This window comes from Kogia breviceps, chromosome 11, assembly GCF_026419965.1.
Source record: "Kogia breviceps isolate mKogBre1 chromosome 11, mKogBre1 haplotype 1, whole genome shotgun sequence".
NCBI lineage: Eukaryota > Metazoa > Chordata > Mammalia > Artiodactyla > Physeteridae > Kogia > Kogia breviceps.
The window spans coordinates 52,314,970-52,329,358 of record NC_081320.1 but is presented as its reverse complement, the minus strand read 5'-3'; the positions used below and the strand labels follow the sequence as shown (position 1 = coordinate 52,329,358).

At 38.3% G+C, this 14,389-nt stretch overlaps 1 protein-coding gene across 7 annotated transcripts in view; it reads left to right on the top strand.

Moving 5' to 3' along the window:
- SANBR (SANT and BTB domain regulator of CSR) overlaps window positions 1–14,389 on the top strand; it is a 73,051-nt gene that overhangs the window by 31,434 nt on the left and 27,228 nt on the right. For all 7 annotated transcript variants that reach the window (XR_010835534.1, XR_010835535.1, XR_010835536.1 and 4 more), the window contains 4 exons: window positions 10,444–10,589; window positions 11,463–11,559; window positions 12,492–12,524; window positions 13,792–13,891. Coding sequence is in view for 4 of the 7 variants with exons in the window: in XM_067007553.1 (XP_066863654.1) it covers window positions 10,444–10,589; window positions 11,463–11,559; window positions 12,492–12,524; window positions 13,792–13,891 (376 nt within the window). In the remaining 3 variants the exon portion in view is untranslated. The remainder of the gene's footprint in view (window positions 1–10,443; window positions 10,590–11,462; window positions 11,560–12,491; window positions 12,525–13,791; window positions 13,892–14,389) is intronic.

Genomic DNA, 14,389 nt, shown 5'->3' with positions numbered 1-14,389 from the left:
CCCAACCACTGCGCCACCAGGGAAGCCCTAGGCTGGTTTGATCTGGACCTTGAAGTCAAGGAAAGCCTCCCTCCGTAAGGAGTTGGCATAGAGATCTGAAAGGTGGGTAGGAGTATGTGAGGCGAAGAGGAAGGGAAAGAGCCCTTTGGTCAGAACAGCAAGGCCAAAAGGAACACAGTGGGTAAATGAGACTGAAAGAAACCGTGCCTGTTGTAAAAAAAACATGCATGGCTGAAGATGAGGCTGGAGAGGTCAGTAGGTGTCAGCCTTGCAGGGGCAGGACCTCCTAGGCCATGCTTTAGTTTCTTCTTTATTTCAGATTTTGCAAATATCAGTTGTGTGTGGAGAACGGCTTAGGGAATAGTCAGTGGAATCAGGTACAAGGGGAACTATCAGAGTAGTCTTAGGGAGATGACAGTGACTTGGACTAGGGCAGTGGAGACAGAGAAATGGATGAATTCAGTATTTAGGAAGTAAAACTGAATTGACTTGTTGGATTATTTCACAGAGGGGATTGGAGGAGTCAAGAATGACTCAGTTTCTTGCTTCTGCTACTGGATAGATGGTGATGCTATTCACTGAGGAGGAAAACAACAGAGGGATCAGGTCTGGAGAGGAGCTCATGAGTTCTGTTTTGGACATTTTGAGTTTGAGGTACTTTATGAGATAACCAGGCAAAGAGTGTTAGATACGTGGGTTTTGGTGCTTAGAGAGTGGCTAGGCTATAGATAATAATTTCTAAGTCCTGCAAATAAGTGATAATTAAAGCCAGCAGGTGTAGGTGAGCATAAGAGCAGAGGGTCTACAACAGAGCCTAGAGAAACTCCAACATTTATTGGCTGGATAGAGAAGCATGATCCTGCAAAGGAGAATGATCAGGAGGGGACAGAGTAAACCAAGAATGTTGTCATGAAAGTCAAGGGAGCAGTATTTGAAGATGGAGAGAGTGTCCACGATGCCAATTATTGCTAAGAGGTCAAATAAAATAATGAAAGAAATGTGTCTTTTGGCTTTGGTGACCTGGAATTCTTAAGTGCGAAGAACTGTTTTGGTGGAGTACTAGATTCAGAAGCCAGATTAGTATGGGTTGAGGAGTGAGTAGGAGAAAAACAAATGGAAACAGTGTGATTAACAACTCTTTTGGGAAATTTGAGAAAGGGAGAAGATGGATCAATAATTAGGTTATGGATATTTATTGTTTCTGTCTTTAAAAAAAATTTTTTATTGGAGTATAGTTGATTTACAATGTTGTGTTAGTTTCAGGTGTATAGCAAAGTGAATCAGTTATGCATATACATGTATCTGCTCTTTTTTATATTCTTTTCCCATATAGGTCATTACAGAGTTTTGGTTTTTTAATATTTATTTATTTGGCTGTGCTGGGTCTTAGCACGCAGGATCTTCGTTGCCGCATGTGGGATCTTTTAGTTGTGGCATGCAGGATCTTTGTTGCAGCATGAGAGGTCTAGTTCCCTGACCAGGGATAGAACATGGGCCCCCTGCATTGCGAGCACAGGTTCTTAACCACTGGACCACCAGGAAAGTCCCATTACAGAGTATTGAGTAGAGTTCCCTGTGCTATACAGTAGGTCCTTATTAGTTATCTATTTTATATATAGTAGTGTGTATATGTCAGTCCCGATATCTGTTTTCTACATCTGTGACTCTATTTCTGTTTTGTAAATAAGTTCATTTATACCATTTTTTTAGATTCAACTTATAAGTGATATCATATGATATTTGTCTTTCTCTGTCTGACTTCACTCAGTGTGACAATCTCTAGGTCCATCCATGTTGCTGCAAATGGCATTATCTTCTTTTTTATGGCTGAGTAATATTCCATTGTATATATGTACTATGTCTTCTTTATCCATTTGTCTTTTGATGGACATTTAGGTTGCTTCCATGTCTTGGCTATTGTAAATAGTGCTGCAATGAACATTGGGGTGCATGTAATCTTTTCGAATTATGGTTTTCTCTGGGTATATGTTCACAGGTGGGATTGCTGGGTCATATGGTAGTTCTATATTTAGTTTTTTAGTTTTTTTGTGTGTGTGGTACGCGGGCGTCTCACTGTTGTGGCCTCTCCCGTTGCGGAGCACAGGCTCCGGACGCACAGGCCCAGCAGCCATGGCTCACGGGCCCAGCCGCTCCACGGCACGTGGGATCCTCCCGGACCGGGGCACGAACCCGCGTCCCCTGCATCGGCAGGCGGACTCCCAACCACTGCGCCACCAGGGAAGCCCTATATTTAGTTTTTTAAGGAACCTCCATACTGCTCTCCATAGTGGCTGCACCAATTTACGTTGCCACCAACAGTGTAGGAGGGTTCCCTTTTCTCCACACCCTCTCCAGCATTTATTGTGTGTAGATTTTTTGAGGATGGGCATTCTGACCCGTGTGAGGTGATATCTCATTGTAGTTTTGATTTGTGTTTCTCTAATAATTAGTGATGTTGAGCATCTTTTCATGTGCTTTTTGGCCATCTGTATGTCTTTTTTGGAGAAATGTCTATTTAGATCTTCCACCCATTTTTTTCTTTTCTTAAAAAAATTTTTATTTTTTTCCATTCTTTTTCAAATTCTTTTCCCATTTAGGTTATTACAGAATATCGAGCAGAGTGCCCTGTGCTATACAGTAGGTTCTTGTTGGTTGTCTATTTTATTTTTACTTTCTTTTTTTAAAATTGAAGTTTAGTTGATTTACAATGTTGTACCAATCTCTGCTCTACAGCAAAGTGACTCAGTTATACACATATATACATTCTTTTTTTATATTCTTTTCCATTATGGTTTGTCACAGGATATTGAATATAGTTCCCTGTGCTATACATTAGGACCTTGTTGTTGGTTATCTATTTTAAATATAGCAGTGTGTACACTTCTGCCCATTTTTTGATTGGGTTGTTTACTTTTTTTGATATTGAGCTGCATGAGCTGTTTGTATATTTGGGAGATTAGTCCCTTGTTGGTCTCATCATCTGCAAATATTTTCTCCCATTCTGTGGGTTGTCTTTTCGTTTTGTTTATAGCTTCCTTTGCTGTGCAAAAGCTTTTGAGTTTAATTAGGTCCCATTTGTTTGTTTTTATTTTTGTTTTTATTTTCATTACTCTAGGAGGTGGATCAAAAAAGATTTGCTGCGATTTATGTTAGGGAGTGTTCTGCTTATGTTTTCCTCTAAGAGTTTTATAGTATCCGACCTTACATGTAGGTTTTTAATCCATTTTGAGTGTATTTTTGTGTATGGTGTTAGAGAATGTCCTAATTTCATTCTTTCACATGTAGCTGTCCAGTGTTCCCAGCGCCACTTATTGAAGAGACTGTAGGAGAGACATTTTTAAAAGTCAGTAGGAAGGATCCAGTTGAGGAGGAGAGATTGATAGTACAAGGTTTATGAGGAGGCAGGATAAGTTGCAATTTTAAGCACATATGGCAGTATTCGTTTAGAGAGGAGGAACGGCAGCCCCTCTGTTATAACAGGAGAGAAGAGTAGGATGGTTGCAGATAATAGTAAAATTGTGTTTTTGTCATTTGGATGTTAAGTTGTTCTAACCTATTGTCTTTTCTGTTCTCTGTAAAGTAGAAGGTAAAGTCATCTGCTAAGAATGAGGGGGAAGGGACTTCCCTGGTGGTCCAGTGGTAAAGAATCCACCTTACAATGCAGGGGAAGCAGGTTCGATCCTTGGTCAGGGAACTAAGAACCCACATGATGCAGGAAAACTAAGCCCACGTGCCACAACTACTGAGCTCATCCACCTCAACTAGAGTGTACGTGCCGCAAACTACAGATCCCACGTGCCCTAGAGCCCACGCACCACAACTAGAGAGAGAAAACCCATACGCCGTAACTAGAAAGAAGCCTGCGCACCACAATGAAGATCCCAAGTGCAGCAACTAAGATCCGAGGCAGCCAAAAAGTAAAAATTTAAAAAAAAATAAAAATAAATCTTAAAAAAGAAAGAATTCTTTATTTTAAAAAAAGAATGAGGGGGAAGAGGGAAGGGTCCAAGGTTTGAAAGAAGTACCAAAGGTTTGAAATAGTCTTTTTGGAAACCAAGAGTGAATTTTCCAAAGAAATCTTGTAGGTTATTAGGCAGTTTGAAAGCCCTTTGGAGATTGGTGATCATGAATTAACAGTGAAATCCAACATTCCTTTTTATATCACTCTCTCCAGCAGTCCTTAGCTGCTTGAGTGCAGGCATGGAGAAAGAAGGTATTTGAGCTCATCCTGATAAGTATAATGAAATTTAGGGGCAAGGAATTTGGAGTATTAGCCATAAATGTTATTCAAATGATGGATCATGAAATTTAAGCTGGATTAGGAAATTTGTTATATTTACGATCAATTAGCAGTTTTGATTAATCAGAAATTTTATTGGTTAAGTAATAAATAGGTTACCCTTATATTGTTCATGTTCATGTTTAAAGTTTTAGATAATGCTTTTCATGCAAAGCTATTTAAATGGGGCATGAGACTTTAAGCAAAATGGGGTTCGCTTTGATAGGCCCAAGATAATTGCATTAATTCATGATTATTGTTATGTTTTTGCAGAAACATGATTTAGTCATTGCATTTCTTTATGGTCAAGCTTCTGTTTTAACTGTCACATTTATATCACTTTGAACAATATTTCTTTTTTTTTGCGGTACACGGGCTTCACTGTTGTGGCCTCTCCCATTGCGGAGCACAGGCTCCAGACGCGCAGGCTCAGTGGCCATGGCTCATGGGACCAGCCGCTCCGCGGCATGTGGGATCTTGCCGGACCAGGGCACGAACCCGTGTCCCCTGCATCGGCAGGCGGACTCTCAACCACTGCGCCACCAGGGAAACCCAGCAGCCTGGTTTTGATTTATTTGGGTAGCCTAAGAAATTCAGGCCCTGAACTTGGGTTAAGGTAATCCTGGATTGCCATGGTGCCCAGGCATCTGGCAAAAACAGTAAACAAACTCTTTGAAGAAAGAGAACATTATTCTATACCTCAAATTATTTCAACAAAAAAATTTTTTAAAGAAAATATTCAGTATACAAAGATAACCTAACATAGATGAAAATAAGTTACCAAGAATGGGAACAGCAGAACTTAGACAACAAAAATAAATGACAGAGAACTCACATACTGGAATTATTGACACATAATAAGATTACTAGTTTAAGTTGATAGAAGCCAAGTTCAGAAATTTTTGACAGTGAATTATAAACTATAAAAAGTGACAAAGAGAGACTTCCCTGGTCATCCAGTAGCTAAGACTCCACGCTCCCAATGAAGGGGGCCTGGGTTCGATCCCTGGTCAGGGAACTAGATCCCACATTGCCACAACTAAGAGTTCACATGCACACAACTAAATATCCCGCATGCAGCAACTGAAAAGATTCCACATGCCACAACTAAACCCAGTGCAGCCAAATAAATAAATAAATTTTTTTAAAGTGACAAAGAGAGTTTAAATAAAAACAAATAAAAATGCTACTACTGAAAAACGTAATAACAAATTTAAGATCAGTGGCAAATTTAACAGCAACTTAGTTATAGCTGAAAAATTAGTAAAATTAATGATAAAAGTCAGAAGACACTATCCAGAATGAAGCACAGACAGACAAAATTATGAGAAATATTTTAAAAAGTAAGAGACCTAGAGAGTACATGTCTAATATTTTTTAATTGTAAAATAAACATAACGTAAATTTGCCAAATTTTTTTTTTTTAGGTTGCATTGGGCCTCTTGCTGTGCACGGGCTTTCTCTAGTTGCGGCGAGCGGGGGCTACTCTTTGTTGTGGTACATGGGTTTCTCAATATGGTGGCTTCTCTTGTTGCAGAGCACGGGCTCTAGGCACGTGGGCTTCAGTAGTTATGGCACGTGGGCTCAGTAATTGTGGCTTGCAGGCTCTAGAGCACAGGCTCAGTAGTTGTGGAGCACTCACTTAGTTGCTCCGCGGCATGTGGGATCTTCCCGGAGCAGGGCTCGAACCCATGTCCCCTGCATTGGCAGGAGGATTCTTAACCACTGCGCCACCAGGGAAGTCCCCATCATCATTTTTTAAGCATACAGTTCAGTAATGTTAAATATATTCCTGTTGTTGTGCAGCCCATCTCCAGAACTCTTTCCTCTTGCAGAGCTGCCACTCTCTACCTAATGAATAATTCCCATTGCCTCCTGGCAACCACCACTCTACTTTGTGTCTCTGAATTTGACTACCTGTATTGTGGAATCATACAGTATTTGTGTTTTTATGTGAGAAGGTCTAAGTTTTTAATGGGGTTTCCCCTTAGAAGAGAAAAAGAATGGATCAGAGGCAAAATTTGAAAAGATAATAGCTAAAATATTTCAGAATTATTGAGAGATACTAATTTATAGATTCAAAAATGTCATTGACTCCCAATAAGATAAGAAATCCTGTAATATACAACATGATAAATATAACTGTTATATATAAATGTTAAGAGAGTGAATCCTAAGAGTTCTTGTCCCAAGAGAAAAAAATCTTCTATTTCTTTAATTCTGTACCTATATGAGATGATGGATGTTCACTAAGCTTATTGTGATAATAACTTAATAATGTACGTAAATCAAATCATTATGCTGTATTCCTTAAACTTCTGTAGTGCTGTAGGTCAATTATATCTCAATAAACTGGAAGAAAAAAATGTTTTAGTTTAAAAAAAGAATGTCTTTCAGGAATAAAAAATCATACCCATAACGATCACAGTGAAACTGCAGAAAACAAAAAGAGCATTTTTAAAGCAACCAGAGGGAAAAAGTATAGAATCTCTTCAAAACATCAATTAGAGTTCACATCTCAGCAATAGCAATGGAAGCCAAGGTATAGTCCACTAGGTCTTTTTTGTTTGTTTTTTGTTTTGTTTTGTTTTTATAAATTTATTTATTTATTTATTTTTGGCTGTGTTGGGTCTCTGTTGCTGTGCACGGGCTTCCTCTAGTTGTGGTGGGCAGGGGCTACTCTTTGTTGTGGTGCGCGGTCTTCTCATTGTGGTGGCTTCTCTTGTTGCAGAGCATGGGCTCTAGGCGCGTGGGCTCAGTAGTTGTGGCTCGTGGGCTCTAGAGTGCAGGTTCAGTAGTTGTGGCACGTGGGCTTAGTTGCCCCATGGCATGTGGGATCTTCCCGGACCAGGACTCGAACCCGTGTCCCCTGCATTGGCAGGCGGATTCTTAACCACTGCGGCACCAGAGACATCCCTCCACTAGGTCTGCAGTGTGACAAAAGAAATAGTTAATAATCTAGAAAATCTGTGCCTTCCTTAAATATCCTTTGAGAATGAAAGCAAAATAAAGATTTTTTAGGCAAAGAAAAATTGAAAGAATTTGCAGCTAGCAAACTGCTTTAAAAAAGAAATCCTGGGCTTCCCTGGTGGCGCAGTGGTTGAGAATCCGCCTGCCGATGCAGGAGACACGGGTTCGTGCCCCGGTCCGGGAAGATCCCACATGCCGCGGAGCGGCTGGGCCCGTGAGCCATGGCCACTGAGCCTGCGCGTCCGGAGCCTGTGCGGACTGAGTGGAATGATAAAAAAGCAGAAACAAAAATTTAAAATTCTTACTAATAGAAATAAAAGGGAAATGATGTAATCCAATAAAGGATAAATAATATAACACTTAAAGCAAATATCACACTTGATAGTGAAATGTAGAAAAATTTTCCTTTGAAATTGGGAGCATGATAAGGATGCTCATTGTCAACATACTTCTATTCAAATTGATCTGGAGGTCCTGAACAGTATATTAACACAAGAAAAAGAAATTGAAAGGTTATAGAGATTGAATGGAGCTCTCATAATTTGCAGATGTTAATTGTGAATGTAGAAAATCCTGAAGAATCTACTATAGACAAATCATTAGAATTAGTAAGAATTTAAGATTGATCTATTAAAAATCATTTACAAAAATCAATTATATTTCTATAAACCAATGAGATTAGAAAATGAAATTTATAAAAAGAAACCACTTACAGTAGCCTCAAAAATAAGTACCTAGGAATAAATCTAATAAAATAAACACAAGAACTCTGTAGAAAACATAAAACATTATTCAGAGAAAATAAAACTAAAAAATGGATTTTTACACCATGCTCATGGATTCAGAGACTCAATATTGTAAAGATATAAATGTTCACCAAACTGACCTATATAGATCCATGCGATCTCAATAAAAATCCTAACAGGTTTTTATCAGGAACTTTTCTAAGCTGATCCTGAAATATTTATGGAAATACAAAGGGCCAAGAATAGCTAAGATACTCTCAGAGAACACAAAGGTAGAAGTACTTTCTCTGCTCAGTATCAAAATTTATTATAAGTCTTAGGTAATTAAGGCAGAGTGATACTGATAAGGATTAAACAGATGGACCGGTAGCAGAGAATGAAGTACATTTAACCCTTGAACAACACTGGTTTGAACTGTGTGGGTCCACTTATACGTGAATTTAAAAAAATAAAGACGTACAGTACTACATAATTTGTGGTTAGTTGAATCTGTGGATTTTGGTATATACAGGGACTCCTAGAACCGATCCCCCACAGATACCAAGGAATGTCTGTACTCAAAGCTACTTAGATACTTTGAGTACTTTGTACTCAAAGCTACTGTGACAGAGGTGACGTTACAGAGCAGTGGGCAAAGGATAGACTTTCCAATAAGAGGTGCCGGGACATTGGGATATCAAAATGGGGAAACAATAACCCAAACTATTCCCCCCAAAAAGCCTATATGTGAAACAAAAGCGAATAAAGCTGGGAATTCCCTGGCAGTCCAGTGGTTAGGACTTCGTGTTCTTACTGCCGAGGAAGCGGGTTCGATCCCTAGTCAGGGAGCTAAGATCCCGCAAGCCGTGCAGGGTGGCCAAAAAGAACAAAAAACTAATAAAGCTATTAAAAGATAATACCATAAAGGGAGAGATTTTAAATTCAAGTACATTAACTACATTAAATAAACTGAAACTGAGGAGACAAACTCACAGGTCGGACCAGATATTAGCAACACATATCCATAAAAGAATCATATTAAGATTTGTTTTGACTTGTACAAATTAATAAGAAAATGACAATAGGAACTTCACACCAGAAAGTTCCTTGTTGTTCAGTAAACATGAAAAGGAGCTCAACCTCATTTTTAATTGGGGAAATGCAAATTAAAGCCACAGATACCACTACATGCTCACCAGAATGACTACAATTAAAATGTCTCACCAAGTGTTATCAAGAGCATAGAGTAATGAGAACTCTCATACACTGCTGATAGTAATTTAATTTGGTATACATGAGCACTTGTGCATCAGGAAACATGTTAAAGAATGTTCATAATACTACTATTTGGAGTAGTTCCAAACTGGAAATAACCCATCCACCAGCTGTAGAATAGATAAGCAAATTGTGATTATTCATACAATGGCATACAGTCCATTAAAGCAGATGTTAGTTACATGTAGTAATATGGTTGAATCACAAAAACATAGTATTAAAACAAATGAGATGGGACTTCCCTGGTGGCTCAGTGGTTAAGAATCTGCCTGCCAATGCAGGGGACATGGGTTTGATCCCTGGTTCGGGAAGATCCCACATGCCGCGGAGCAACTAAGCCCATGGGCCACAACTATTGAACCTGAGCATTAGAGCCCACAAGCCACAACTACTGAGCCCATGTGCCACAACTATTGAAGCCCATGCACATAGAGCCTGTGCTCCACAACAAGAGAAGCCACTGCAAGGAGAAGCCTGTGCACCACAGTGAAGAGTAGCCCCCATTCGCCACAGCTAGAGAAAGCCCGTGTGCAACAGCAAAGACCCAATGCAGCCGATAAATAAATAAATTTATTTCAAAAAAAAAACAAAACAAATGAGACAAACTAAACTGTAGTGTTTAAGAATACATCCTTAAGTGGCAAAAGGTAAAAGCAAGAAAGTGAGAACCATAAAACTCGAGGTAGAGGTTATCCTTTGGGGAGGATGGAGGCAATTATGGTTGGGAATGGGCCCAAGAGGAATCCTGGAGTATTGGCAGTATTCTGGTTTTTAATTTGGGTAGTGTTACATGGATATTTGTTAAGGTATACATTTATGTTTCATGCTCTTTTCTGTATAAGTATTATTTTTCAGATACGGAGAAAGGTGTAAAAGTGTTAGTAGACGGGGCAAAGAAGAACAGAAACATACAGTCGTCTTTATTTTATATATATATTTTTGCGGTACTCTCACTGTTGTGGCCTCTCCCGTTGCGGGGCACAGGCTCCAGATGCGCAAGCTCAGCAGCCATGGCTCATGGGCCCAGCCGCTCCGCGGCATGTGGGATCCTCCCGGACCGGGGCACAAACCCGCTTCCCCTGCATCGGCAGGCAGACTCTCAACCACTGCGCCACCAGGGAAGCCCTACAGTCGTCTTTAAAGGAATGTTTCTATAGTGAACCAACCTCTCAAATTTAGTCTTTTACATGACAGGGTTGTAAAGTGAAGGACCACATGGTTGCTGTTCGTGATCAAGGTGAAGGTGAATATTTGCTGTCCTGCCCAACTGCCAGAATACTGGATGATCTGCAGAAACACAAAGATGTCATTCTTGTGCCTTTTGCTAAAGATACAGTCAGGTGAGGTGGGGGAAACGATGTACTGCAGCTTTATTCAATGGTTCACATCCTGGAATCCTCTACCCCCCAGTACCTCCCCAAATCAGTAATGGAAGTCATTTTCATTATTTCAGAAAGCCTAGCTGAAATTGTATGTTAGCTTACAATAAGAGCAAGCAGGTGTTTATTTGGTAGGAAAAAAACCTCTAAATATTGGAAGTCCAAGGGGAAGAAAAACTAATAATAAGAGTTCCTCGTGATTCAAAGGGTGGGGCCCACACTCCAATTTTAGAGGATTTAAAAATTTTTTTCCAGGTTACTTAAGTCCATCTTAGCTAATTGATGTAACTAGAAAAAAAAAATTGATGGTTGAGGTTATCTTTGCATAAATTTGAACTCCTTGGATTCAGTAATTAATGAAGTCACTTCCATCATTTTACAGTTGCAACAGGCTGTCAAGTTGCGGGTAAGAGGACTCTCTAATAAAAGCTGTTCTCAAAGCAGTATCCACCATAGCAGCCTGTTTCACCACCTGGCAGGTACAATGCTTGGAGTATAGTGGTGCTGCCCCTATATGGAGTGCCTTATGCTGGGGGAGTCACTAGATGCATTAAGAATTGTAAATGTTGAAGTGGCATACCTTATACTCAAGAACTGTATTTCTAAAGAGCAATTTATAAAACATTTGCAATAAGAAAAGAAATTGTTTGTATTTAAATTCTTAAGAAATTGGGGAATTCCCTGGCAGTCCAGTGGTTAGGAATCGGCAACTTTCACTGGCAGGGCCCAGGTTTGATCCCTGGTTGGGCAACTAATATCCTGTAAGCTGTGCAGCAAGGCCAAAAAAAAATCTTAAATTGAACACTTCTCCATAAAATGTCTTTTCCTTTCAAGTGATTCTGGTGGTCCCTGTGATGAAAAGGGTCTAGACTGTGATGTTTTACTGGAGCCAAATACACCATGGGGCCCCAAGAGTGGGGAGCTCAATGCTGTAAGTAGCTTGCTTCATTTATTCTTTATTTATAAAAGCAATTGATAATATTTCATCTTTGACAGAAATTTGATCAGTTTAAATTAATATTGAAATTTTCCATTAATATGCATTAACTCTCATAACAAGGTATTATGCTGAGTTAACAGGACTATAAGGATGATACATTCCTTGCACTCAAAGAATTAATAATTAATCAACTTAAATTTTGGGGAAAAATATAGTCTTCAGGGTTTATTATGGACAAATAATGATTTGAGAAATGAAGATAGTATGAATGGGATATTTTATCCCCTCCTAGTCCTGTAAACATTTTTTGGTATGAAATTCTTTTTGTTAATTGTATTCAGTAATGCATTTAGTTTTTCCAGGGTTTCAAAACTGAGATATTTTCAAGGTGACTGGAAAGCTTTGATTCCTTTGATTCCTGTTACTAACAGCCAGGGAGTCTGTTTGCCTGTGAACTTCCTCTCTGTTAGTTGAAGTAGCATTTACTTGAGAAAGTGAAATATTCCATGTAAAATGCATTATAAACTTTAGATGGCTGTGCTTAATTACTAACATTTATTTATAAATTATATACAAAATAATAAATTAGATTTCTTGAATATCCATATATAATCTGGTTCCTTAATTTATAATAGAATATAAACATTAAAAAGTGAAATAATTCACAATATAAAATTATATTATCTCTATATGTGATTTACTTGTCCTTTGGAAATGACCCTAGGAAATGTTGATTTTTTTTTTCTGGGCAGGGAATACAAAAGATTGTACTATATCATTTTTAGATGAGTTTAAAATTATGTTTCAACCTAGAAGGGAATTAACTTTTTCCAACTCTTCTACAATATCCATATGAAAATAAGGAGCTGCAATCTGGGTAGATGCAGGTATATTAATCTCTTATTCCTTTGTCTTTTTTATAGTTCTTATCACTGAAAAACTGGACACTGCAGCTGGTAAGTGAGCAACTATATTTCACTTTCATGAATCTCTTTCTTCCTAAATCAAAGTTCAGTTTAATAGAATCTCATGAGTATCTAATTTTATAGATTTTAGGTAAATGTATATCATCCTTTTCAGCTTCTGCAATTTCGCACTTATTAAAAAGTCATTGTTTAAAACAGACACATACTCCATTATCTGGCTGCATAATCCATACGTTTTCTTAAATGACTTTTTAAAAGTCACTTTTAAGTCACATTTAGAACATTGAACAAAACAGCATATCAATTAAGTTCCAATTATTTGGTGGTTTGATTGATTTATTGATTTTTTTGTTGTTTTTTACCTATTTGCCATTACTATGATATCTGCCACCAGTATTCACAAGAATGGAATAGAAATTTGTATCAGTGATAACAGACAGTAGGGTAGATTAGATAGATGGAGGAAACTGATGCCAATACGTTCAGATAATCCAGCGCCACATTCATCCAGAGAATGTGCACATTTACTTGTTTATGAGACTACATTCATATTGGCAATTATTGTATTTTAGTTTAATCTATTTTTTAGGTTTATTTATTTATTTTTGGCTGCATCGGGTCTTAGTTGCAGCACGTGGGATCTTCGTTGAGTCATGAGGGGATTTTTCGTTGTGCTGCGCGCGCTTCTCTAGTTGTGGCATGCGGGTTGTTTTTTTTCTCTTTTCTAGTTGTGGCACGCAGTCTCCCAGGTGCATGGGCTCTGTAGTTGTGGAGCGTGGATTCCAGAGAGTTGGTCTCTGGTTTGCGACACGCAGGCTCTCTAGTTGAGGCTCACGAGTTCAGTAGTTGTGTCACTCAGGATTAGTTGCCCCACGGCATGTGGGATCTTAGTTCCCTGACCAGGGATCGAACCCGCATCCCCTGCATTGGAAGGCGTATTCTTTACCACTGGACGACCTGGGAAGTCCCTAATTTAATCTTAATATCAAGGAAAATACTTTCAATTGAGTAATAGAAGTGCAGTTCAACAAATACGGAGTACTTATAATGTGCCCATCACTCTGCTAGAATCTGTGAAGGAAATAATTTTTTAAAATATTTAATGTAATGCTATCCTGTCCTAAATGTAGAAATTCTTACATCCATTTCCTGAAAGTTGTGCTACACAGTGGTCATTTTATCAGTTCTTGTTTGGCTCATTCATCCAAAATAAATTTAAATGAGTGTGTTTGAAAGAATTCATTGGTGATGTGATAATATACAGTTTTAATATGATGTATTTGTTTTTTCAATTCAGAAACAACAGTCATTATTTTCAGAAGAAGAAGAATATACCACTGGGTCCGAGGTCACTGAAGATGAAGTTGGAGATGAAGAAGAAGTATCCAAGAAACAAAGTATGGATTTCTAAGTTAAAAATCAAGTCTCACTTTTATGAGGAGGGTATATTCCAAAGGATTTAATGCAAGGGATGAAGAATTGGCTTTATAAGTCTACATGGTAGGTTACAACGTGGAAAAAATAAATAATAGAGGCTTCATCAAGATTCCCTAACCCTGACACTAACACAGAATAATCATAAAGTTATTTTTTTTTAAGTGCAGTATACTAAGAAATAATCCTCCAAGTTTTCATCTCAGGTGTACCCTAATGGGTTTCTCAAAATGTGTGACTATCTCATTGTACCTGAGATGATTTGAAGTGACACTCAAATGAAGCATTAAATAATAGTCATCAAAGTATGGTTTTTTACGTTGAAACCATAACTTTATACACCTATACTATAGAATGAACTTGTGTCAAAATTTTTCAACCTATTAGTGAGAGAAATAGCAGGGAAAGTTAGGGTTAGGGTTAAGCATTTGAAGGCTCAGGTATTTGTAGGCATTTGAAAA